Below are 27,830 nucleotides of genomic sequence, written 5' to 3'. Positions count from 1 at the left end.
TTAAAATATCCTTTGCCTAAGGCTTCTCTGATTAAAGTAACTGTCTCTAAATCACAAATGAGCACGTGGAGCTAAAATATTCGGATTAGGTTGTTGGTGTTCGTGTTGAGGGTCCCCAAGACCACCCTCAGGCTCAGTGATTCACCAGAAGGACCCCCAGGAGTCAGAAAAACTGGTATTCTCGTAGTTACGGTTTATTACAGGGAAAAGGACACAGAGTAAAATCAGCAAAAGGAAAGAACACACGGGGCCAAGTCCAGGAAAATCGGCATAAGCTGCTGAGTGTCCTCTCCCAGTGAAGTCGCAGGAACATGCTTAATTCTCCCAGTGGCAGTGTGTGACAGCACACGCTCAGTGTCGTCCACAGGAAAGCTTACCCGAGACTTGGAGTCCAGCGTTTTTATTGGGAGTCAGTCATATAGACATAGTACTCAAGTGACAGACTCCAGCTCCCTGGAGCAAAAACAGGTATTCGCTAGAAATCACACTGTTGGCATAAACCATCTGATCACACTGGTGCCGTGTGGCCCCAGGCATTATAAAAACCCTCTTATCAGGCGTTGTATTCCAAGAGCTCAGACCTCAACTCCCAGAAGCTGGCCAAGGGCTTCTGGGAAGACAGGCTGAGGAGACAGGCCTTTCTTGGGAATGTGCAGGGTTTGAGCAGCCCAGGCCTGCTCCCTTAACCGTTTCCTGCACAGTGTTGTAGCCAAGGGGGGCCTGGTAGGCTCTGAGTAGGTGAGTTTTATGCTCCAGGCCTCCTTCCCGTGACTGCCTCTTCTCCAGTGCATCAGAACCTGGCCCAGAAAAAGAGTGCCGTCAGTGGATTGTAGCCAGGTATCGGGGACCACATGCCATTCCCGGCTTATACAAGTGACTTTACACTCGAAGGGCTCAGTGACAAAGGTCGGGTAAGCCTGGCACATACTGGAAACTTCACTCAGCAGAACCAAGGATATGAACTTTCTCCTATGTTTCAATCTCTACAGTAATTTTCATACCAGGTTTTGATGTCATTTTATCTATGGTCTGGCATAATTTTATAAACTCTCAGTGGTGGTTGTCTACTTATTATGTTAGATCTTCCCATGTTACACAGATAGTTACGCCGTTCAGAATCTTAAGATATTTACTTTCCCAGAAAACTTGGGGAATTTGAGAAGTGTTTGTTTTGAAAAGCAAAATATATGTGAGGTGCATGGCTGAAAGAGCATTTGCACTAAGCCTGGACTTAGAGAAAAATTTGATGTGAGACCGAGGGAATGTGCTTTTGCCAGGACCTCCATGAGTGATGTTGTAAGAAGAAAAGCAATGCTACTATTTAAAATAACCAGAGAGGAATGAATCAGGCGAACTGGCAGTGAAAGGACTGTTTGACTGGACCGGAGATCAGTAGATTACAGATGACAAGTAAAGAGAAAAAAAGTTACACTTGTAAGTATTGCTAATAAAATGCTCCCTGCGTCAAAAAATTAGTAATAACATTCTGAGTATACATAGTTTTGGAGAGGTCACCACTCTTCAAAGAAAAGGGTTATTAGCTTATTTGAAATTTTACAGTTAGAAAATATCACAAAATGGGTTAGCATGAGGGCTTGAAGAGACTTCTAGTTCAGTGTCTCCTCCCTGTGTTATCACGTTGTACAGGCTATTCAAATATCACAGAAGATGTTAAAGTAAAATTAAGAAACCACAGTACTTTAAGTGGAAATAGGGACCTGAATTGTTTAATTATTATTTTGTGTCTATCATAAAGAGTAACTTGAAAAATTATGCAAATGTTGAAAGCAAGAGACTGAATATAAGTATGGCAAATTTCTGTTAAACTAATTTGAGTTACTGATTAGGAAGACTTAACTATTTTCTTCACAACCCTGGTTTCATTTCAGGAATATATTTTTTTCTCAGATTCAGTTTGCAGTTATAACATTTCATAGTAAACTAGCTGTTTTTTAACAGTATTGACTGAAACAGTTGTGGAATCATTTGAAAGAAAATCTTCTGTTTTTTAGCATAATCGTGGATAATTAGGGGATGAGGTTACTACGTGTAAGAAAAGTACGGTTATAATAACAGCTGACATTTATATAGTGCTTCCTATGTGCCAGGCACTCTTCTGAGTGCCTTACATATATTATGTGATCCTTTTAACAGTCTCTTTGAGGTTAGATTTTAGTATCATCCCCATTTTACAGATGAAATTGAGGGACAGAACCATTAAACAACTTGCCTAAAGTCACACAGCCAGTAAGTGGTTTCCAATTCACGAAACATGGGCCCAGAGTCTGCATTCTAACTCGCTGTGCTTTACAGCCACAGTTACATATTAATCAGGAAATGAGGATGCCCTCACGTGTGGTAGCTTAGCCAGTAAGGTAAGTGGAGATAAGAAAAAAAATCCCCCATGTTGATCCCAAATATAAAAGAAAAAGAAATTTAAGAGCAGTAAGTTTTTTGAACAGTTTGCCCCTTACCCCCAGCTGGAGTCTAGTTGGTGTAACGGGGCAGTAATGAGTGGCTGCCAGAGCCATTGTCACTGCAAAGAATCTTTCATCAGCAACACTTGACAGCGGTACTGAGAATGATGAGGGAGCACAGAACTGGAACTATTGCCTGCCTCCTTGCGATCTAGTCATAAAATGTTATACTGTTAATAACCTTGCATTTGTATATTGTTTCAAATAGTAAAGAATTTAAACTTGGAGTTTCTGTTCTCTGGTGGAATCTCTTCGTGGTGCCCTGCCCTAAAACATCACATATCCAGAGTGGTTGGGGAATTGCTCCATCTGATTTTATTTCCTTTCATTGGAAAATCCTTTTTGTTTGAGCCCTTGTTGAAATCATTAGTTGCTGATGAAGATTCCTCTTGTTTCACCTTCCCTGGCCTCTTTTATTGCAGTCAGTCAGTTCCACGGTTTTCACGTTGCCGTGAAACTCACTTGCAAGCCCAGCGAGGGCAGAGACCCATCCTTATACATCTTTTCTGTCAGCCTGGCACAGAGGAACACACAGTACTTGCTCTTTCCTGAACTGATGATAGCATCTTTTACTGGTTTTGAAAAATAAGACTGTGGCACACCTGGCCTCCTCTCCCTGTGGTTATTGAGGATCTTGCCATGATTCTGGTTCTCGATTACAAATCTGAGTTAGGATTGTACAGGCTTGTCAATCTACCGGGTTTAAGATACTGAGCTTCCTTGAAGACAGGAATTATCGGATACAAATAACCGTATTTGTATCCAAAATACCTCGCACAGCATGTGGGAGCCCTCTGTAAATGTTTTAAGTAAACGCACAAGTGAGTGAATTGATGCTGCTCTACTACATAACCTGAGATGTTGATTTTTTTGTTTAAATCTTTTGTTGGAAATTTGCTTTCTAATATTAATCTTGATTTTCCTTTAAAACCGAGGGTGTTTAATGGGGCCTCCCACCTGGAGTTTTTTAAATCAAAGCTTAACCATGTATTGTTTTCATTTCTTTAATCATTGATTTTTTTATTTTTATTTTTTTGGCTGAGGTGGGTCTTCGTTGCTGTGCATGGGCTTTGTCTAGTTGCGGCAAGCGGGGGCTTCTCTTGTTGCGGAGCATGGGCTCTAGGCACACAGGCTTCAGTAGTTGTGGCACATGGGCTCAGTAGTTGTGGCTCACGGGCTCTAGAGTGCAGGCTCAGTAGTTGTGGTGCACGGGCTTAGTTACTCTGTGGCATGTGGGATCTTCCTGCACCAGGGCTCAAACCCATGTTCCCTGCATTGGCAGGCAGGTTCTTAACCACTGCGCCACCAGGGAAGTCCCTAATCATTGATTTTTAACCATCCTATTTATGATTACTCTGAAAATATTGGGATATAAATTATTTGAATCCTTTTCAATGTTCAGTAACACATTTAGCACATTTTAATAAAAAGTCTCAATAATCTCTCTGGCATTTTTCACATGCTTATTTCATGCCGCAAAGTGTTTAGAGGACATACAGAATAGAAAATAAATAACAGTATTTTTTAACTCTGGAAGATGAGCAGGAGTACCCAACCAAGAAGCTCTTTCTGCTTCCTTTACACATCACTTGACTGTGCATATTTACTTCTAGTGTTTCCTGTATTTACTTTTACCACTACAGTTATGTAGATCATTTTGTATATTATAATTTACAAGAGATTAAAATCTGGAATTTTGAAATTAGCTCAGAAATGTTGAAGATGTTTTTCTCCCACCCCCAGGGAAAAGGCTAGCATGGTTGTCCCTGAAGAAAGAGAAGGCAGAGACGAAACGAACCTCGACCTCGTAAGAGGCTGTGTATCTGCGGGTGCTCCCGCCGACACACGCAAAGCCGGTGAGTCCTGCCCTTTGCCGAGCACTCCTGCTGCCTGTGCAGGAGGCTGTTAGGTTCCGGAGTTTCTCTGCAGAAGCTTGGTTTTTCTCAATAAGCTCTTAAACGTGGCTGTCTGCTCCCATACCCTGGTCTCAGCTGGCTGTTTACTAGCCACGTGTCCTCCCTGGATCTCGGGCTCCTCACCTGTAAGATAAGTGGGGTTGTGATCTACGCACCGGCATTGGAAATCAGTTACACTCCAGCATTGGTTGAGATTCAGAATGTACTTTTGCCAAGAAACTTTTGTAAATGGTGATTAGGTTCTTACCTTTACCTGAAGAGGCCAGTTTGCCCCTAGATAAAGATTCAGGATTGTTTGGGGTGCGTTCCCACTTCCATATCTGTGTTTGTTGGTTGCTTCTTGGCGCTTTTCCAGATCCCAGGTGTGTGGTACTCTCACTGCCATGCAGCGTCCCAGCAGTGGCTTCCACCAAGACCTGCTGGATGCCACGTGCACCATGGTGCAGGGTTAGCCATGTCCCACGCCCCAGGCCCTGTTTTCCCATGTCAGCAGCTGCTTTCAGCCAAGAGGTGTGGGAAAAACAATACAGTTGAGCCCTTTTCTCCTTCGGTGGGGTCCAGCACAGTTAAAGCGGTGGGTCTCAGAATTCAGCATACTTAAGAATAACCTCTGATGCTTGTTAAAACTGTAGATTCACGGACCCCAGTCCATAGCAATTCCAAATCAGTAGATCTGAAATGGGGTCAGCGTCTGATGGACGTGGTCCTTGGACCGTACTGGGAAACACTGCCTCAGAGTATCTTTTGAAGAAGATTCCTATTAACTCAAATAGGCTGTGGACATGTCATGCAGAACAGCAGGATGTCAGGCAATATGAATGAGGTAGTTTGGAGCAAGTAGGTACCACACAGAAAGCTGTTCACAGAAATCTGCCCTTTCGAGTTCAGTCCTCTAAGCGCTTGTGTTAGCTTTCCTTTGCTGCTGTAACAGATTGCCACAAACTTAGTGTCTGGAAACAACACACATTTATTATCTAACCATTATTATCTTACAATCCGAAGTCCAAATGGGTTTCACTGAGCTCAAATGAAGGTGTGTGCCGGGCTGCGATCCCCCTGGAGGCTGCAGGGGAGAATCCCTTCCTCTTCCAGGTTATCCAGGCCGCCTGCATCCCTTGGCCCATGGCTTCTTCCTCCCACTTCAAGGTCAGCAGCTCCAACTCTGAGCTTCCTGCTTCCCTCTTTCATTATAAAGACCCTTGGGCCTACCTGGGTGATACAGAATAATCTCCCAATCTTGAGAGCCTTAATTTAATCACATGTCCAAAGTCACCTTTGCCGTGTAAAGTAACATATTTGCAGGTTTCAGGGATTAGGACATGGACATCATCAGGGGGCCACCATTCTGCCTACAACAGCAGTTTGAGTCCTTCAACCAGCAGCGTTGGCATCACATGGGAGCCTGTTAGAAACGCAGGGTCTTTGACCCTATTCCAGACCTACAGAAACAGTAGGTACTTTAACTCCATCCCAGGTGATTCATATGCACGTTAGTGGGAGAAGCTCTGTGCTCTTGTTTTTCCCAGCTTCTCGCATTTTCCCGTCTCTGGACTCATTGATACAAGCACTAAAAGCTCCAAATTTTTTCACAGCAGTCCACAAGGCAGTTTATGCAGAGAACATTTCTAAGCATCTACTGTGTCCTAGGAATTGGGACAACGATGATCAGTAAAGTGTGGTCAGTGCAACAGTGAGGGACCATAAAGCAGGGGTCCCCAACCCCTGGGCCACGGACCGATACTGGTCTGCAGCCTGTTAGGAACCGGGCTGCACAGCAGGAGGCGAGCAGCGGGTGAGTGGAGCTTTCTCTGCAGTTCCCCATGGCTCCCCATGGCTCACATCACTGCCTGAGCCAGCCCCCCCGCACCCACACATCCCACCCCCGTCCGTGGAAAAACTGTCTTCCACGAAACCAGTCCCTGGTGCCAGAAAGCTTGGGGACCGCTGCCGTAGAGGAACCACAGAGGGAAGATGATGGCAAATGCTGGTATTTGTGAATTCTAAGTAAGGAAGTACCACGAGACCCCAACTTCCTACCAGCTCTATTTAGTTTAAGGGAAATAGCCTTAAGCTGTAAATAAACCTTTTTATAATACGGAAAAGTGTGGAATAACATGTCATACTGTGTAACCAGGCATCGGAGATTAACAGCGGAAACATAGATTTTTAACTTTGTGCTCTGCCACCTTTGAGAGTTATTCCTCAGTGACGTTACTTAAAGTGCTTCTTTTTCTTCATAGGCGGCCAGGAACAGAATGGTACCCAGCAAAGTATCGTTGTGGACATGCGCGAGTTTCGAAGCGAACTCCCATCTCTGATCCACCGTCGGGGCATTGACATTGAGCCAGTGACCTTAGAGGTCGGAGACTACGTTCTGACTCCAGAAATGTGCGTGGAGCGCAAGAGCGTCAGTGATTTGATCGGCTCTTTGAACAATGGCCGCCTCTACAGCCAGTGTATCTCCATGTCCCGCTACTACAAGCGGCCGGTGCTTCTGATCGAGTTCGACCCCACTAAGCCTTTCTCTCTCATGTCCCGAGGTGCCTTCCATCAGGAGATCTCCAGCAACGACATCAGCTCCAAGCTCACGCTCCTCACGCTGCACTTCCCCAGGCTCCGGATCCTCTGGTGCCCCTCCCCGCACGCCACCGCAGAGCTGTTTGAGGGGCTGAAGCAGAACAAGCCACAGCCGGACGCGGCGACGGCCATGGCCGTGACAGCCGATTCCGAGACCCTCCCCGAGGCAGAGAAGTATAATCCCGGTCCCCAGGACTTCTTGTTAAAAATGCCAGGGGTAAATGCCAAAAACTGTCGCTCCCTGATGACCAACATTAAGAACATCGCCGAATTAGCAAGCCTGTCCCTCGACAAGCTGGTGCTCTTGCTGGGGAACGCGGCAAATGCCAGGCAGCTCTTTGACTTCATTCACACCTCCTACGCAGAGGTCATCTCCAAAGGGAAAATGGAAAAATGAACAGTGGTGCCTGTTTTCTTATCCTGTGACTATGCTTCTCGGCTGCTCCTTGCCTGCCCTCACAGGTCTTTATTAATTACTAGCCCAGTAGCTCATTCTCTGCCAGTCTTTGAATGATTAGGCTGTCTCCTGGGTCAGGGGACCAGAGGCCAAGGCTGGGCTCTGAACTTTGCGTTCAGGAATCATTTTTGCTTCCCGCGCCTGCTCTCCTCCTTCCCTGCACCATCCTTGCCAGGTCTAGTACGTTCCATTTTTACATGAGGTGTCAGGATCAGGGAAAGTGTCTGCAGATGTTTATAGAAGGCCATTTCTGAAACATGCAGAAACTTAGGTTTCCTCCACAGACTGAAAACGCACCATCGTGTTCTTACCCTCTGTCTACAGAGGGGCTCCCAGGACACTGAGAAGGGAACATCTCTGCCATTGCCGACCTGTTCTCCCCTCCAGGTTTTCCTCAGCTGCGTGCTTCTCCCACCTGTCTGCCTCTGGGATAAATTCATGGGGACTTCCTACTGCTAATTTAAGAAAGGCAGCCACCTCTAAAACCGGCCAGTCGGTCTTCTGATCACCTGAAGATACGAGGCACGTACTATAACTATAACTGGATTGTTCAAAACCAGTATTTTTAAAACATGAAATGAATTACCAGTTTACGGAATTGGATGGCGTGGGTGAAGGAGCCCTGAAAATGCTCCGTTTTTATAGCTGTTTATCCTCCTAAGTCCCAGCAGAGTCTCTTAGACTTCCTCCTTCCCAGCCCCTCCTCACCTGTCCTGGGACCCCCAGCTCGGGTCCTCTCCCGGGTCTCCGCCCCCCACGTCCCTGTGCCAGAGCAGCCTCCTGCGCCTGTGTGTGGGGACTGGCACACAAGCAAAGGAGGGACCCACAGCCTTTAACATTTGATTTTCCTTCCATGAGTTGAGTCAGAAGGGTTGTAAGGAGATGGAAGATCAATGCATAGAATATATAAAAATCCTAAAGATATATATATATATTTGAAAATCCATAAAGAAAACAGTCTCATTCCAAACCTCCTTCTGGTCCTTACTGAAGTATATGTACAGGACATTCACAGCATCTTTGTGCAGTTTTTAAACTTTTATATTGAAACATTATTAACTTAGGTATTATTCACATATTTAGTGATGTGTAGTAAGTTTTTACCTCAAGAGCTGCTGTAGACATCAGTTCTGCTGGCCACATCACATAGGGTCACATTTTGTCGGCCGTGTTTTTATTTGTTACACTGTTGGAACTCGGAGTCGACAGTGGACCATGTAACGCAAAATGGTCTTCAACTTTAACAGAAGTCTTTCAACTGTCATCTCCAAACGGAACCTTTCATCTTGATTTCTTGGTATGTCGACATATGTTGAAGTATATGGATTTTGAACTCTATACAAGGATACCACAAGAATGAATTAAGGGGTATCAAGGAACCATATTTGTTATCGTCTGACTCTGTAGAGTGACTTGGAGAGGAGAGAAGAAACAAAAAGTTAGTTTAAGGCAGAATAAAGATTTGGGCTACTAATTTTGTCCCAGGGTTAAAAATATACCCTTGAGAATAGGAAAACAAAAATGTCAGGCACATATGTTAACCTTCACTTTTGTATGCATTTATTTATTTAAGCATTCAGTCATAGTTAAAAGTACATTAAAATAGATACCACCTCAAATAGTAATGGTTATTATAATTTTGTTTCACTCTATCCTAGCACTTCTGCTTGAGAGATGTAATTTCTGTTTTTTTCTCCTGGTATAATTCCACCTGCCTTTTATTCTTTCATTACGTAAAAGGAAAATCCTAACAGCACATTCTTTGGTAAGGGTTTCACTCCAAGTTAAGTTTTCAAAAATAAGCTCTCAAACCTACCATTTTAAACAGTCCTTGTTATCTGCTACAACATAGAAAACAGTCTTAGTTGTATTAGAGAGCCAGTGTCTTCTGTCTCCCAAATTCTGTTATTTGCTGTTGTACCTACTAGACATCTTAAGACAGTGCACCAGCTCATGTGTGTTTGAATTATGAACGATACTGTCTAATGAACTCTAAAATGGTCATTATAGTTGAAAGGCTCTCACTGCCACTTCCTCTCCCAACTAAAATATATTTTAGTGTCTCCAGTTGTGGAAAGCCTTCAAAGCAACCATCATGTATTTACTTTTGCCAAATTCTTTTAAAATTTTTACAATCCAAGAATCTTTGGCAAAGAACTAGAAATGCATGCAGTTGCAAGAAACTATATCACTTTATTTTCTAGCATCATTTTATTAACTTTGCCTTTTTCTTTCAAAATCACGAACATCCAGTTTACTTATGAACTCATGCTTAGCTTTTTAAAAACCTTTTTTAAAAACTTGAGACCAACATTATTCTAGGTTAAAAGTTTTTTGCATAAAACTTTGAGCATATGAAATATTGTGAGAAGTCGTTTTCAGTTTTAACTCACAGTGTCTCTCTTGATACTTTCTTAAAGTTATATAAGAAGAAATCATTTATAATAGTGGCCGTAAATAATATCCTTTTGGCAGTAGTTACTGTTTCTTTAATCTGAGGCTTAGTATGTCTTTATGTCTACGTATGTTTGGGCACGTCCAGAATGCAGTTTCCCAGCTCATGAGGGACTGAAAATAATTGTCTCATTTATCAACCCACTGAGACACAGAGGGTTAAGTCTAGATTCAGTTGTGTTGAGATAACAGAATATAGAGTTAATAAATGGCCTCCAGCAGGAAAACCTACACTGAAGCGAATCTGGAGAGGTGGGTGAGGGGAGAAAGACAGGAATTATTAGTCTTTGCTTTAGTTTTTCAAGCATAATTTGATTTTCTTTTGGCTCAGAAAACTTCTTTAGGGAAATTCCCTTTTCTTTTGTGTTCAGTTTAACCTACAAATGTCTCCTTAAGAACCAACATTTTAGGAAAATTCTTTTCTCAGGCTTGGGCATATTAAAATTTACCCAGACTTTGACATGAGTTGTCACTTCTCTTCATTATTTTGCTTTCTATTTTGGTTTATAGCTACTTCCTGTCTGATTCTGGACTTCAGTGCTTAAGTTACCATCTTTATCCATGGGTATTTGGTGGCCTACACCACTGTTGTTTTTTTGATGTAAGGGTATATAAGCCAAAATTTGTATGGGAGGGAGACCTAACCATTTACATCAATTTGTAACAGAGTTGTTTGTGTGTGTTTTAATAACGTGTATTTATTCAGTATTCTCTTCAGCATTCTGTGGGCAAAATAAAAATAACCATGTATAGTGAAAGGGAATATATTCCCAGTACATTATAGTTACCAGTGTGTTGGTAAATATAATTTAAAATTCAGAGAATATTTAATTGGTTTTTTTTACGCAGAGTAAACGATTAAAGCTGAAATGCACTTTGAACCACTGCTTTGGCATTTGACTTGCTTGGTAAACCCACTTTCTAAGGCATCAGAGTATTTTTCTTTTGGTTATTTTCCTTTACTGTTTTTCATTTTGTAGCATGTGTCCTTAAGGAAGGGGGAAAACCATTCTCCTTCTGAAAATACTCATTTGTTGACAATGTAATGAATATGGGGTAAGTATAATGCCTGGGACACCTTAACTCAACAAAGATTAATTTCCTGCCACCCCTGACTCATACATTTTTGTTCCTTCAACATTCCTTTTAAAGTTAAAAGAAGTAAATTACTCTTTTAACATATTGCGAATTTGTTGTAGCCTCTTAAACAAGTTAATCATTAGTTTACTAATTGACTCATTTCAATGATTTAAGTATTTTGCTTCTGCCTTGAAATGTAGAACCGAAACCCTCTTTAACATAAGGTGTCAGACAGTGTATTTCTCAAAATGTTTTAATGTCCGAATACTCTGGTAGAATGATGAACCCTTACTCAGTAGTAATATAACTCACATGTATTAGCATTTGTGCTTTATCTCATTTAATCCTCATGGTAAAGCCATAAAGGTACTATTACTTAAAGTCCTCTTTTACAATGATGAAACTGAGGCACAGAGAGGTTAAGTAATTTTTCCAAGGTCACCCAGTAGTAAATGGAACCATGATTGGAACTCAAGCAGTTTGACTCCACAGCCCATGATGAAAAACTGGGGGCAAAGGAGGGCCGGTGGAGAGTGGGAGACTGTGCTTTGTGTCCCCTTTCATAAATCTAATGACAAATACAGAAAAAGCAGATTGGTTTGTTTCCAGGCCTGTCAGAGAAAAGTGTCAAGAGCAGGTATGCAAAACTTGGAAAGCTGTCCAAAAGAGTACTGAGTACCCTTACTCTGTAGACCTGGATGTTGCCTAGTGACCTCTGCTGCCCGGGGATTATCTGATTTTCTGCGGCTGGGAACCTTTTGCTGACTGATTAGGAAGGCTATTTTGCAAGCTTATAAGAATAGGGGTTAATTTGCAGAAAACTGATAGCATTACAAATGATTCTTGTACAGTAACACCACAAAGAATATTGCCTAGTGGGACATTAACCAGTTTTGCATTTGTTAGCAAATTTATTCTGAATTCCTTTGACCAACTACAAATCTCCAGGTCCTTGAATTTTCTCTTGAATCAGTCTTGACATCTTACTGGTTTCCTCATTAATTGAATTGAAAAAAATCTTTGACTTCTGTTATTTTTCTATTTGTATGAGAGTCATGTTTTTAACCTTTTGAAAATTGTGCTTTGCAAATGGTGTTGCCACATGAGCTCCCATGTAATGATGAATCCATATTTCCAGCCTCATTCATCCTAAAATGAAACCTTGTAAATTAGAAGGTGGATTTTATTACATATATATATACATATATATATTTAAGAACTGTACTTTGGAACTAAGACATTAATATTAAAAACTATAAATTGATTAAATATTTAAGAACTATAGACACATTTTAACATGCTGGTTCAGTGGCCCTGTCTTTCTCATTCCGTTTACAAAAGCTCAATGGAATCTTTAATCTGAATTCCTTTTCTGTGTCGTATTATCAGTGTTAAAGAGACTTGATTCATGAATGAGAAAAAAGAAGTTTCAGATATTCCCAAGGATCCATTTGCATGAAGCAGGTATTTCTACACGGAAAGAACAGTGCTCCCTGGGGGCCTGGGAGACAGGTAAACAAAATCAACTTGTGATTTCAAACAAGGGAATTTCCTGGGGTTCATGAAAATAGTAAATAAACTGGGTCTGATGAAATGGTGACGCGGTATATTTGAGATGATATTTGGGGACACTTTTCCTGTAATGATAACCTCCAGAATTTTGGTGTCAATGAGAGAATGCCTTTCACTGAGTAAGAGATTTGCTTCCCTGTGCAACTTTGTTTCTGGGAAAAGTGACACCCGGCAGAAGCTTAGGGAAGAAGAAAGCTCGGTAGACGAAGAGAAGCGTGACCAGGCAGGTTTGGTTTTGGCATAAAGCGTTTATTGCATAAGGCAGAGAGAGAAGGCAGAGGGCTCTCCCTGGGTTCAGTGCTGTAACTGTCCGTGCCATCAAGGACATTCAGTCGTGCAGTAAAGAGACGTCAAACAAAGAACATGAGCAAGTAGAATAATAAAAATGCCACAAGAGAGGGTGCTCCAGGGGCCAGAGGAAGATGTCATATCCAATGGTAGGGAGCAGGGATGGCCTCAGAGAGAAGATAGAATTCAAGATGACTCTTAAAGAACAGCTAGAATTTCATCAGACGGAGATGCAGACAGTGCACTTAAGTCCCAGTCCAGAGCACTAGCAAAGAAGCAGATGGGAAATAGAATGGTGTTTAAAGAAAGAGTCGTGAACAGCAGAGTTGGAACAAGACACGGGGGCCATACCGTAGGAGCCTCTCAAGTGCTAGGCTCAAGGAGTTTGTCCTCATTTCAGTAGAAAAACGAATGCTTGAGTAAGGGAAGGACGTGACCACGAAGTCTGTCTTAAGATTTCGGTCTGGCAGTAGTGAGTTTGAAATGGAAAGGAACTAACATCAGTTGAGCACTTAAAGTGCACCAGGTATTTTATGTATGTTACCCCATTAAATCCTCACACCCTGAAATATATGGATTATACCTGCTTTACAGGTGAGAAGACTAAGACTCAGGGATTAAGAAATTAAAGTCACAGTAGAAGTAAACGGCAGAGGTGGGACTCCAACTCAAAGCCTGCTTTCCTTCTACCATACCTTCCTACCTCAAAGGAAGGGCTGGAGGTGAAAACACCATTTCAGAAGCTGTTGTAACAACCTCAGCAACAGGTGCCGATGGCCAGAACTCAGATGATAGCTTTGGAAATGGAAAGAAGGACATAAATGGAAGAAGCATCAAAGGACAGTCTATGGAACATAGCAAAGAAAATATCTGCCTAGGAAGAGTCTAAATAACACTTAGCCTTTAAGCCTCAGGAAATGATGAAGCCATTAACAGAAACAAAGAGTCTGGAGAAGGATCCTATTGTGTTGGGGAGATTAAGCTCAGTTTTGACCAAGTTGGTTTTGAGATAACCGATAGTCAGGTGGACAGTCTCAGCTGAAGATGTGGTAGACAACTGCTTAGAAATGAGAATTGAAGACATCAGATAAATGGTTAAAGCAAGTATGAAACAGACAGGACTTTAGAAAATGCCTAAATTTAGGAAGTGAGACAATAGAGGAGACAGACTATAAAAAGAAGATTCTGAATCATGCAGCAACCAGAATCAAAAGCAGGAGAGAATTTCAAGGGAGTGACCCACAGCATCAGGAGTGGAACAGTAAGAACACGGGTGGCCTCAGTTTGCAGCAAGGCAGAGAGCTCTGGGCATCCCGGGACACACACCAGACTGAGGGGCCAAAGGAAGCCCTGGATGGTGCGGATGCAGAGAACAATGGGCAAGCCCCACGGCCAAGGTGATTTTGTAGGTGATCAGAAGGAAGGAACAGAGCCGAGTGAGAGAAGGAAGATGCTAGAGAGAGAACAGATAATCAATGGAACCAGAACTCGGTGCTGGGGGTCCAGGGGGTGGAGGGAAGAAAGAGTGGTTTTGCTTTTCTTCTTTTCACACCTACATAAAACCTGTTTTCATACGGATTTGGCTCTTCTTAAAAACCAGCATTTAGAGTACCATCTACTCCCAACTTGGAACGGAACTGGCAAGCCCCAATAAGTAACAATGAGCCCTTTCCCGAAGTCTGTTTTAAGGACAAATGCTGCTGTTTGGCGGTGAAGTCTGCTTGTGTTTAAGCTGGAGGGGGGATGGCCCAGAACCCCTCTGTTTGTAACCTGGCTGGATAGTTTTATTATTATTTAAGGCGTCCCTTTCAGTGATTTAGGAAGCCAAAATACGTGCTGGCTCATGCCGTCTGGAAACTGATATTCTGTTCAGCAGCTCTCACTAGCCAATCCTGTGACTTGGTAAGGATTTTTATTTTGGTCGTCCTGCGCCTACTGTAACTGGGGCAGCTGAGTTGCTATGGTGATTTGTTCTCCAAACAGAGCACTTTGCCGCAATACCTTGAAACAGCAGATCAATCTACTTTACGTTGACTTGATCATGACATTAATTCTAGTTGAAACATCCCCACTGCTCCCGTCAGGACTTGTGTGCAGGAACTTTAAATCGGGGCCAGGAAGGCACTGGCTAAAGGAATCACAACTTGGGCTTTTTAAACCCCGGCCTTCACTATTCCTACCACTGAGACTTGTTGGCTCACAGCCTAAAGCTCTACCAGGGGAGGCGGGTTGCAGCTGGGGGAAGGTTCATCACTGAAGCAATTATGTGGTTAATCGTTCCAGTGTGGGCACCGGCTGCAGGCTGTGACTCACACCCCACTCTGTCACTAATAATCGGTGAACAGGATGCACAGAAAACTCAGCTGCTTTTTCCCAAGTCTCTTGCAAATCTGCAAGTCGCTAAGATCTGGCCTTGAAGAGTGGGGAGAAAGGCAGACCTCCACTCCATGACGTGGCCCTCTCTGTCTCCACCGGTAGGGGTCCCCATTGAGTCACCGGACACTTTAAGGAGGACTGCACTTTGAATGGGGTGTATCTGCCTCTGATTCTTGTCCGTGACATGGGAGAGAACCGTGACATGGGAGAGAGAAAAAAGGAGCTGCCTGATTTCCAGCATGACTCATAAACAAACGGAGGACAGACTGACTGCCTCTTATCAGAGCCTGAGTATGCGCTCCAGGACTGAGGGTGAGTCATACTGGAAGTCCCGAGTCTTTTGTTGGTCAGAGGGATTGTTTTCCCTGCGGAAGTGGTGGATTTGGGGAGGTGGAGGGGTGGGGGGTGGTGGGTGGGGGTGCTGTGTTTTGTTATTAATTTCTTCAATACTATCAGTGACCCCATGCTAAGCCTTGGGCTCCTAGGTGAGATCTGATTCCCTCAAAACCAAAAAGGCTTCCAAACTGAAGATAAAAACTGGCCATATCCACAAGGAAACTCATTTGGAGTTGATGGAAATGTCTGGAATATTGCAGTGACAGTGTCACAACATATACATATGCCAGTTATCATTCAAAGTATACACTTTAATTATGTGCCGTTTATTGTATGTAAATTACACCGCAAAGATTTTTTTAAGTAATAAACGCAGTTAACAGTTTGGTGGAAAAAGAAAAGACCTGGCCAACCCATTTTTATGGTGATTTATCCTTAAGCTCTCGGTATACGCCCTCACTACCCCATCCATACCCATCTGTTGCTTTGTATTTGGATGCAAACACAGAGGAAGTGTACACGCATGAAAGGATGATGATGTCATACCACCTAACACTGGTGTGCTGATCCCACACGCCCAGAGTAGTGCTGGTAGGTGAGTTATTTATTTTTACTGACCCAAGACAGCAAGGACAGGTAAAGCATAGACTGGCAACAAATTTGGAGAGGGGGTAGATGCTGGGTAGCAAAGGCAGAAAGAAGGACCTGCCATGCACCTGCCTGCACCTGCTCCCCGGCAGCCTCAAGACTGGAGACGTCTGTTTATGCGCTGGGTGCCTTCCCATTTCAGCAAATACAAGTCAGAGCAAGCCAACAGCATAACTGCGCCCAGGAGCTTCGCCGATGGGCGGTGCCGACAGATCCCACACAGGTGAAATGACTTAACACTTGGACGCCAGCAAACCCAAGAGCAAGTTAATTTAGGGGGAAAGGAACACATGTGTGCTTAGATGACAAAAAAAGAAAAACCAAGTGGTTTGGCAGGTGGGGCTAATCAAGAAAGAGCCACAATGAAGGGAGGGGCGGCCCAGATGTTTTTAGATGTGATCGACCTCAATTGGGAAAATATGAATATGAGTTTATGCAGGGACTGGCTCACGATCTTCTTCTGAAAAGTATGTGATACTTTTCTGCTTTCAGATGACATGCCCGTGGTGGACAGGAAAAGTGACTGTTCCTTCCTCCTCCTAGAGAGATTCTCTCCATAATACCTGCTTCTGGCTGATAACCTTGTGGGTAAGGTTTTAATTATTTCTTTCATAGTTCCGTATGTCAGCTGCTGTCTTTTGGTGAACAAATTCAAGGGACACAACAAAGTGATTTGGAAAATTTGTCATCCTTACAAGAAGGTCATTAATATAGGAGGGCTTTGTTTTAATCTCATCTCCCTGTTACTAAATCTGTGGTGGGGGGAGGTGCTTGTGTGTATGTGTGTGTGTATTTTCTGACTCCCTGGATTCTACATATACTTTGAAGGTATGTCCTTGCCACAGAGGCTGATCTCACATATACTAGCTGTGTCCTTAATTTCCAGAGACAGTCCCAAATTTCATCTATTTACCTGACATACCCCCCATGAATGCATTCATTCTTTTTAGACTGTTTTTTGCTATACAGGCACACCTTGGAGAAACCGCAGGTTTGGTTCCAGACCACCTCAAGAAAGCAAATATCACAATAAAGCAAGTCACACAAATTTTCTGCACAAATTTTATGTGCAGCGCACATAAAAGTAATGTTTACACTGTAATGTCATCTATTAAGTGTGCAATAGCATTATGTCTAAAACACAATGTACATACTTCAGTTAAAGAATACTTTGCTAAAATATGCTTACCATCATCTGAGCCTTTCGTGAGTCATGGCAGTAACATCAAAGATCACAGATCACGACAACAAATATAATAATGAAAGATCTCGAAATATTGCCAGAATTACCAAAATGGGACACAGAGGCATGATGTGAGCAAATGCTGTTGGAAAAATGCCAATAGACGTGATTGATACTGGTTTGTAAAAAACGCAGTAACTGCAAAGCACAGTAAAACGAGGTGTGCCTGTGTAAACACGATCTGTAGAAAGGATGACTCAGCAAGTGTTTACTCTTGAAATCCAGGGTCTTCAAAATCATTATTTGGAAAACAATGCCAGTTAACTCAACAAACACTCATGAAGCACCTACTGTGTGCCAGACGGTAAGCAGAACACAGCCCAGGGGCTGGAGTTATAGGTTGTTGTTTTTTCCAGATCTTAAAAGAATCTGAAAAGCAGAGCCAACTTTTGAATTTGTAATAAGGGAATTACAGTAAATATTACTTGGATTAAACACACACGCACTCATTGCCTGGAAATGACCAAACCTTCCAAGCACTGTGATATGCATTACAGAGTTCTGGGATGCCGTGAGCATAGGTTACAGAGGCTGTAAAAGTAGACTTCGTGGCAAACTGCCCAGCTAGGCCTTCTTTCACATTTAATGCCTTGTAGGAATAAGATAGCATGAGACGAGTCTTTCCAGCCGATGAGAGAGCTGAGTTGTCTTGAAAAGTCAAGGAAACAATGTCCTCAGCTGCTGAAGGTCTCTGGACTATTCCCTGGTTTCGCTGAATGGTGTCAGAGGGTGGTTTTGAAATGGAAGAGAATTTTTATAAAATGAAAGACAAGCCCCAGGTAGGTCTCTATAACTTACTCCTTAGAGCAGTTTAGGAGATACCTTTGCATGTGGTTTGTAATAGGTGCTTCAAACCTTCCATCTATGCCTTCAAACTGAATCTTCAATCTGTCATCCAGATTCAAGCTTCCTATGTTTCCTCTGGTTAATAATTGTGTTTCCTTTATCATATTCTAACTTTCGTTTAACATAGGTTTTTTATTTCTTGTTGGACTCCGGTGCACAGCAGTGCATAACTAATTAATAATCCTTGGTTCCTGAAACACGTCGCCATTGATCCATGTATGACCTGCTTTATTTAGTTTGTTATTTTTAATAATGAGAAAGTACTCATGAAGCTACCGCCCCGCCCCCCCAAAAAGCTAGAACATTGACAATAAGATTATAACTTACATCTAACCACACAGATCTACCCCCAGCCTATTTCCCTGCTTCTCCCAAGCCAAAGCGAACCCTCATCCTGATTTATGTGTTCAGTATGCCCTTGCTTTCTTTTTTATCTAGCCTCACAGTTTTATATATATATTATATGTATTCAGAAAAGTGTATGTGTCTATATGTGTGTATATATGTTGTTCTTACTTTTATAGAAAAGACATCGTGTTGTATGCAATTTTTTAGGACTTACACTGTTAAGATTCATCTACTGTTGCATGTTGCTGCCTTTGGCTTGTTTTGGCTCCTCTATAATATTTTATGATATAAGCGTCCCACAGTTTATCCAGCAACCCTCTCGTTACTGGTCATTTGGGTCATTCACAGATCCTTGATAGTGTAAACGGTACTTTTATGAACGTTCTTGTAAGGGTCTTACACATATGCAAACACTTCTCTTGGGCACGTACCTGGGAGTGAAATTGTTAAGTTGGGTTGTGCACATGTGCTCGATTTCAGAGTACAAAGCCAAACTGTTCCCCAAAATGGTTGCCCCAGTTTACACCCCCATCAGCAATGTGTGTGAGAAGTGATGGGTCCACACCCTGTCCGACACTTGATGTTTTCAGGCTTTTTCATTTTTGCCGACTGATTGTGTGTGAAACAGTACCTCACTGTGGCTCTGATTCGCATTTTTACCTTTGATGGTGAGCATCCCTTTGAATTTGATTGGCCACACTTGATTGGCCACACTCTTCTGAAGAGTGTCTGTGTGTTTTTTGCCCATCTTTCTACAATTGCTGGTGCTTTTCTTATAAAAGCGGTCCCTGATATGTTCTCAATACTAATCCTTTGTTTGCTGTACTTCTTTTCACTTTCTTTAAGGTACCTTTTGATGGATAAAAGTTCTTAAGATAATAAAATAGATCAATCTTTTCTTTTGTAGCTAATACATTTCTTTAATCTTTATTGGAGTATAATTGCTTTACATAGTTGTGTTAGTTGCTGCTGTATAACAAAGTGAATCAGCTGTACGTATACATATATCCCCATATCCCCTCCCTCTTGCGTCTCTCTCCCACCCTCCTTATCCCACCCCTCTAGGTGGGCACAAAGCACGGAGCTGATCTCCCTGTGCTATGCGGCTGCTTCCCACTAGCTATCTATTTTACATTTGGTAGTGTATATATGTCCATGACACTCTCTCACTTTGTTCCAGCTTACCCTTCCGCCCCTCTCCGTGTCCTCAAGTCCATTCTCTACATCTGCGTCTTTATTCCTGTCTTGCCCTTAGGTTCTTCAGAACCTTTTCTTCTTTTTTTAGATCCCATATATATGTGTTAGCATACGTTATTTGTTTTTCTCTTTCTGACTTACTTCACTCTGTATGACAGACTCTAGGTCCATCCACCTCACTACAAATAACTGAATTTCATTTCTTTTTATGGCAAGTAATATTCCATTGTATATATGTGCCACATCTTCTTTATCCATTCATTTGTCAATAGACATTTAGGTTGCTTCCATGTCCTGGCTACTGTAAATAGTGCTGCAATGAACATTGTGGTACATGACTCTTTTTGAGCTAATGCATTTTTTTAATTTTCTTTTTTTTTCAATTTTTATTGGCCTATAGTTGATTTACAATGTTGTGTTAGTTTCTGCTGTACAGCAAAGTGAATCAGTTATACATATACATATATCCACTCTTTTTTTAGATTCTTTTGCCATATAGGTCATTACAGAGTATTGAGTAGAGTTCCTGTGCTATACAGTAGGCCCATATTATCTATTTTATATATAGTAGTGTGTATATGTCAATCCCAATCTCCCAACTTATCCCTCTCCCCCTTCCCCAATGGTAACCATAAGATGTAACTAAAGCTTTTAATTTAAGAAATTTTTTTAAAATTGTTTAATCAATCTTTTCCTATTGCAATATCTAAAAGATATTTATCTGTATTTTATACAAAAAATGAGAAGTCTCTCCTGGCAGAAGAAACTAGGAAAGCAGAGGTGGGAAAAAGGAAGCAACAGAACCCCAGGCACTGGTGCACAGCAACCTAAGGAGGGATGGGGATGGGATATGGGGGGTGGCAAGGCCAGGCCCTGGTAGGATTTATAGCCCTGGTAGGGTTTGTTTTTTTTTAATGACATTTTACAGTTTATTTTTATTTTATTTATTTATTTTTGGCTGTGTTGGGTCTTTGTTGCTGCATGTGGGTTTTCTCTAGTTGCGGCGAGTGGAGGCCACTCTTCGTTGCGGTGCGCGGGCTTCTCAGTGCGGTGGCTTCTCTTGTTGTGGATCACAGGCTCTAGGTGTGCAGTCTTCAGTAGTTGTGACACACGGGCTCACTAGTTGTGGCGCATGGGCTTAGTTGCTCTGCAGCATGTGGGATCCTCCCAGACCAGGGGTCAAACCCGTGTCCCCTGCATTGGCAGGCCGATTCTTAACCAGCACGCCACCAGGGAAGCCCAGCCCTGGTAGGCTTTTATAATATTTACCAGTTGTACTGTGTTCATCCCCTCCCCCCCAATTATAAACAACACATAATCTCATCATATTTGCTCTATAGAAAAGAATGTAGAAAATAACAACCATAATCCCCTCATTTGGGGATTTTTCTATACATATTCATATGTTAATCTCCTGATATATACATATCTCTTTCTCCTGAAAGCCTGTAACCCTTTATCTCACTACCAGTACCCTGACCCTAGCCATGGACACTTTCTAGATGTGACCATCCTTGACCCAGGAGTAGCTTCCACCAGGGTTGACAATTACTTAAAAAAAAAAAAAAAAAAAAAGAACTTCTACTAAAGAAACTAAGAATCTTGTGCAATTATTAGAAAATAAGAGTAGGCAAAACACTACATCTAAGTTTACTAGCCGGAGATATCATTTCTGGCATTTTGACGTGTATCCTAGGCTGTTTTCTGTTTTGGAATCTTCCCATAGATGCTATTGTATATAGTTTTTCAACGTGATAAATGTTCTTCCACGTCATTATTTGAGCGGTACAGAGTATATCCTTGTGTGGATGGAATTTAAAATATTTATCAAATGTGCATCAGCGCCACCAACCAATCCAAGTTGCTCTCCCACACTCGTATCAGCCCCAGACTTCATCAGACCAGTTCTGTGCTGTCGACCCTTACGTTTCCAATGGTTTCCTATTAGAAGAAATGGTGACATGCGTCTCATTTACACTAAGCCTTCGTGCACATCCATGATAACGTTCTCAGAATAAATTCTGGTACGTGGGAATTCCTAATCAAAGAGTAAGAACGTGTTTTCACTTTTTGATATATCCAGTGGACTTGCTCTCCAAAAAGGTTTTATCAATTGATATTCACGTCAGCAGGATGTGAGAACCCATTCTCCTACAAACTCACTAAGAATGGCAGCATTGTGACTTCTATCAAAGTACTCTTAAGTTCAATGTCATTTCACTATTTTAACTTGTATTTCTTCAATTATTATTGAGATTAATTTTTTCATCTGTTTCTTGGCCATTTGTTTCTCTCTCTCCAACCCCCACCCCCCCTCCCCAGCCCTTTGTGTGTGTGTGTGTGTGTGTGTGTGTGTATGAATTGTCTACTGGTGTCATTTCCCCTTTTACTGACCCAATATTCTTTCTCTTATGTCTTTGTAAGAACTACATCTGTTGAGGGTTTTAAGCAGTTTCATAAACATTGCAAACATTTTTCTAAATTTGTCTTTTATCTTTTTTTCTACGCTTTTGCATTTCAGATTTTTTTAATCTGATATGTTTTGGTATTTTAAAAATTCCCTTTTCATTTGAGGATATGTAAAATTCACCTGAATTGTAGGGGAGTATTCTTATTTCATTTTCTACATTTAAATCTCTGTTCCATCAGAAACTGATGTCAGTTTATGATGGGAAGTCTGGAGCTAACTTTTTCAAAATGGCTAGCTAGTTGCCTGACATCATTTCTTGAAAAATGTTTTCTTTTTCTTTAAATTTCATTGAAGTATAGTTGATTTACAGTGTTGTGATAATTTCTGCTGTACAGCAAAGTGATTCAGTTATACATATATATATATTCTTTTTCATATTCTTCTCCATTATGGTTTATCACAGGATATTGAATATAGTTCCCTGTGCTATACAATAAGACCTTGTTGTTTATCCTTTCTATATGTACTAGTTTGCATCTGCTAATCCCAAACTCCCAATCCTCCCCTTCCCCACTCCTCCTCCCCTTGGTAACCACGGGTCTGTTCTCTATGTCTGTGAGTCCACTGCTGTTTCGTAGATATGTTCATTTTTGTCATATTTTAGATTCCACATGTAAGTGATATTATATGGTATTTGTCTTTCTCTTTCTGACTTACTTCGCTTAGTGTGATCATTTCTAGGTCCATCCATGTTGCTGCAGATGGCATTATTTCATTCTTTTTTATGGCTGAGTAATATTCCATTGTGTGTGTATGTGTGTGTATATATCACATATTCTTTATCCATTCATCTACTGATGGACATTTAGGTTGCTTCCATGTCTTGGTGATTGTAAATAGTGTTGCTGTGAACATTAGGGTGCATATATCTTTTCAAATTAGAGTTTTTTCCAATATATGCTTAGGAGTGGGATTGCTGGATCATATGGTAACTCTATGAAAAATGTTTTCTTTACCTGCTGATTTGAAGTAGGACTTGTACTATATTTATGTGCACATTCGGATCTGTTTTTGTGCTTTCGAGTCTCATCCTGTTATGCTGATTGTTCCTATAGTCACATCTTATAAGTTTAATTAGCATTTTATAATAAATTTTAATTATTTGTTGGACAGATGCTTCCCTATTATTATGCTCTTTGACATTTTTATTGGCTAGCTGGCTATCCTCAAGCATTTATTCTTCCAGACAAATATTTAAGACCCTCTTGGTCAAGTTTCCCCAAAAAAGTTTTGTTTAGATTTTTATTGGAATTGTATTAAATTTATGTTATTTTGGTAATAATGGACATCCTTACAACAATATTAGGAAAATGGTGTGTTTTACTTTACTTGTATTTCCTGTTCTTCAGCAGTATCTTGAAATTTGAGTCACACAAATCCTGCACATTTCTTGCAAAGTTAATTCAAAGTTTTTTGTTGTTATTGCACATGGTGACTAAACTCTCTTACCTCCCCCAACCCCGAGTCATTCTGCTATATTAATTTTTATGGATTTTGTAACTGGCCATCTTACAGAACTCTTATTCATTTTAAGGGTTTTTCATTGATTCTTTTGGATGTTGCAGGTAGCTCATTCCCCCCCAAATGATAATTTTGTCTCCCTTTCCACATTTATACCTCTTTTTCTAGTTCTCGGCTTCAGTACGGGTTCAGGAATTCAGATGCCTATGGGGCCCAGGCAAGTGACATAAATGAGAGAACTGGGCCCGGTGAGGCCTTTGGCAAACGGGAGAGCACAAGTCTTACCTAAAGGGAGAAGTTCTTACTCAGCTCCAGCCATTTTGTGCCGTTTGAGAAACAGGCCACGTGTTGAAAGGTGGTCAGATTTTTTTAAAAGATATACCAAAAATCAGGTGTTTTTTAAAATGTGAAATCTGTAAGTCTTTTAGGTGTTGAAAATGAATTCAAACGTTTTAAACAACAGGCAAGTCAAATATAGAATATCTGACGGTCAGGTTCAACCCAGGCTCAGAGTATGACCCCCTTTGGCTAGAACTTCCAGAATATAAGAATGTATTGAGTTGGAATACCAGGCATTCTTGCCTCATCCTGGTTTAGTAAAAATGCCTCCACTGTTTGACCAGTTAGCTGTTTTGTAGACTCCTGAGTTATTCTTTTTCACGTGAAGCCTCCATCTCTCTCCAATCTAACAGGAATAGTATATGAAGAGAGAACTTTGAATTCTATTAGCTGATATGGTTTTCTTCTCTGGTGGATGAATGTGATGAATCCATACATTTTCTCATATTGAACCATCCTTGCCTTTGTGATGTGTGGAACTAAGCTATAATTAGTCACATTATGTTATTCTTTTCTTATACAGTTGTATTCCACTTTCTGTCTTATTGAAGAGTTACAAAACTAGGAGGGAAAAGGTCTATTTTGTTTTGTTTTTGCAGCAAAACTCACCTATTGCCTCCATCGCACGACCACCGCTATCTCCTCCTTGTTTTCTTGGGTAAATAGTGTGACACTTAGAGGGAAGGGAGAGGTGGTAAAGCTTCACCATGGCCACGCGGACATTCTAGAGGATTGATGGATGATTATTCGGCTTTTGTTTTGCTGAGGGAGAAATGTTCAAGCTCGATTCTTCTCAGTACAGAAATCTTGCTTTTTTAGAGGCTCTTTGAGGAGGAGGGGGAAAGAACTCTGGGGGGAAGGGACCGAGATTTCGCACAGTGTCTGCTGTGGTTTGTAATTTGGTTCCTTTCTCTGATGTCTCATGAAGCGATTAATAAAGTATCCATTGTCTTCAGTGTACTGTAGAATTGGGTCTTTTTTTGCAATGTGACAAACTATTAAGCAAAACCACCCTTGGACCCAGGCAAGGGCAGCTCCTGCCTTTGATTTACAGGGCCCTGCTCTGTCCCTCTTTTGGCCACACTCCTCCGCAGAAGGTAAGGAGACCACAGGGTGAAGGTCCTACAAGTGGGTGCAGGCCTGTTTGGGTTGGGAATTCTGGATTACTGAATGCCTGGGCCCTGTGCTCCCTGCCTTCTACCTAAATGGCCCAAGGCTGCACCCAGGGCCTGTGCAGGCCTCTTTCCTATGTCCATTCTTCCAGTGGAGGACAGCACGGCACATGTTTGCACTCCCAGGCCTGGAAGAATGACCAAGGATGACTGGTTTTTTTTTTTTTTTTGCATTTGTTTTTTTTAATTTTAAAATATTTATTTATTTATTTTTGGCTGCGTTGCTGTGCGCGGGCTTTCTCTAGTTGTGGCGAACACGGGCTACTCTTTGTTGCAGTGCGCAGGCTTCTCATTGCAGTGGCTTCTGTTGTTGCGGAGCACAGGCTCTAGGCACGTGGGCTTCAGTAGTTGTGGCATGCAGGCTCAGTAGTTGTGGCTCGCAGGCTCTAGAGCGCAGGCTCTGTAGTTGTGGCACACAGGCTTAGCTGCTTCATGGCATGTGGGATCTTCCCGGAGCAGGGCTTGAACCCGTGTCCCTGCATTGGCAGGAGGATTCTCAACCACTGTGCCACCAGGGAAGTCCCAGGGACAGCTGCTTGTGTAGAGGGTGGACAAAGCTTGGACAAGTGGGCTGAAATGTCCACAGTATTCCCATAGGCCCATTATGATGTAGGACGGAGCTGGGGACCATGAGGAAAGGGTGTTCAACTGTCCTTATGCCACTCAATAATATCTTAGAATGCCAAGGAGACTGGGAGAATTCTCAGTTGAAACTTGGCTTCCCAAGTGGTTATAACAGTATATCCATCAAGGTAGAAGTGCAACACTTTTTAAGCACAGTTAGCTTACTTTCATCTCTTAATCACTCTAGCCATATGGTATACAGGCCTCCCATCAAACTCTTGCTCAGGTCCCATAATTGCTTGGGGAAAAAGCATTGCTGAGTCTAGGTCCTCCAGGTGATCGTGAGGCCACCGGGGTGGACCCACAGGAGGGAGCAATGTAGGGACTTCCGTATTCATTTGTTTCCCAGATAGTAAATTCAGCCCATGTATTCTCTTTCCTTTCAAAATGACTCAAATGACCAAAGAAATAGAAAAATACCTGCATCCCTATCTGTCTTAGTCTCTGAGAGCTGCCATAACAAAGCACCACAAATTGGGGAGCTTCAAACAACAGAACTTTATTCTCTCCCAGTTCCGGAAGTTGGAAATCCAGGTGTCATTGGGGCCATGCTCCCTCCAGAGGCTCCACGGGAGAATCTTTCCAGCTCCTGGTGGCTGCTGGCGACGTTTGCATTCGTTGACTCGTATGTGGCTGCATCCTTCCAGTCTCCGCCTGCATCTTCACGTGGCCTTCTCCTTCCGAGCGCATCTCTGTGTGTCCTCTCCTCTTCTTAGAAGGACAGCAGTCACCGGATTTAGGGTGCACCCTAATCCAGTATGATATCATCTTAATAATTACATCTACAAAGACCCCATTTCCAGTTAAGGTCACATTCTGAGGTTCCAGGTGGATATGGATTTTGGGGTGACACTATAGTCAACCCAGTACACTATCCCCAAATAAGTTTGGTCTAAGGCTCTTGTTTTCTGTCTCTGTCTCTTTTTTTCTCTTCTCAGGATTTGGTTACCAAAGCTGGGTTAGTTTGTAAAATCATCTGAGACACTTTTAAACATTTTTTATGCTCTGGAACCCGCTCAGTCATATAGAAATTCTCTCTTCCCTTAAAGTTTGACAGAATTTGCCCACTCCCCCACCCCCACCCAAATCATCTGAGTTCTCATTTCAGCAAAGTTGCAGAAAGCTCTTTATCAGCTTCTTCTGTGACTTTTTTTGTCTTGAATTTTTCTACCTCTTCTTGAGTGGATTATATTGTCTTATTTTGGTTAATATTTTATTAGTATAAATTTGAACAGAGCGTGCTTTTAACTGTAATCTTCTTTCATGTCTTTGTTTCTCATCCCTTTCATATTTCTAGGGCTATTTACTTGTATTTTTTCTTTTCTTCTCATGTAACCTTGCCAGAGGATTGTCTGTTTTATTGGTTTTTTAAGAGTTCGTTTTTTTATTTATCTTACCAATCCTATCGTTTTTCTGTTTTCTAATTTGCTTATGTCTGCTTTTATCTTTCCTTATTTCCTTCTACCGTCCTTAGATTTATTAGTTTTTATCTCAGTTTTTTAGTTAATTGCTCTTTTTATTTTCATTTTTATTGAATAACAAAACCACTTAAACCTTATCTTTTCTCCAGTGAGTAGCCAGAGAGATGGATGCACTGTGAGAACGTCATAGCTAGGACTGAGGCCCTGGAAATAGAAAAGATCAAAAACACATTTCTCTGTTGGGGACCTGGCTATGGGTCCAAAATGCCAGTTGTTCAGATGATGCTACTATACACATTATCTCTTTTCTACTGTTGCTTCCTGCGGAATGCTAACCAAAGGGCCATGGTGGTCTCTAGTTGCTAGAGACTAAATGTTTATATCCCGTTAAGTCATATTTGGGGGCTTCCCTGGAGGCACAGTGGTTAAGAATCTACCTGCCAATGCAGGGGACATGGGTTCGATCCCTGGCCCGGGAAGATCCCACATGCCACGGAGCAACTAAGCCTGTGCGCCACAGCTACTGAG

At 41.9% G+C, this 27,830-nt stretch overlaps 2 protein-coding genes across 3 annotated transcripts in view; both read left to right on the top strand.

The window, feature by feature from the left end:
- Positions 1-10,762, top strand: part of ERCC4 (ERCC excision repair 4, endonuclease catalytic subunit) — a 34,711-nt gene extending 23,949 nt beyond the window's left edge. The window contains exons 10-11 of the mRNA XM_067706601.1: positions 4,221-4,333; positions 6,634-10,762. Of these exons, the coding sequence (XP_067562702.1) occupies positions 4,221-4,333; positions 6,634-7,367 (847 nt within the window). The 3' untranslated portion in view covers positions 7,368-10,762. The remainder of the gene's footprint in view (positions 1-4,220; positions 4,334-6,633) is intronic.
- Positions 10,763-15,055: 4,293 nt separating this feature from the next.
- The window catches only part of MRTFB (myocardin related transcription factor B), a 283,790-nt gene continuing 271,015 nt past the window's right edge, over positions 15,056-27,830 (top strand). For both annotated transcript variants that reach the window (XM_067706593.1, XM_067706588.1), the window contains exons 1-2: positions 15,056-15,509; positions 16,674-16,769. The gene's annotated coding sequence lies outside the window, so the exon portion shown is untranslated. The remainder of the gene's footprint in view (positions 15,510-16,673; positions 16,770-27,830) is intronic.

The sequence above is a fragment of the Pseudorca crassidens genome, chromosome 15, assembly GCF_039906515.1.
Source record: "Pseudorca crassidens isolate mPseCra1 chromosome 15, mPseCra1.hap1, whole genome shotgun sequence".
NCBI classification, from domain to species: domain Eukaryota; kingdom Metazoa; phylum Chordata; class Mammalia; order Artiodactyla; family Delphinidae; genus Pseudorca; species Pseudorca crassidens.
Note: the sequence above shows the minus strand (reverse complement) of the source record. Positions and strands in the feature narration are given on the sequence as shown.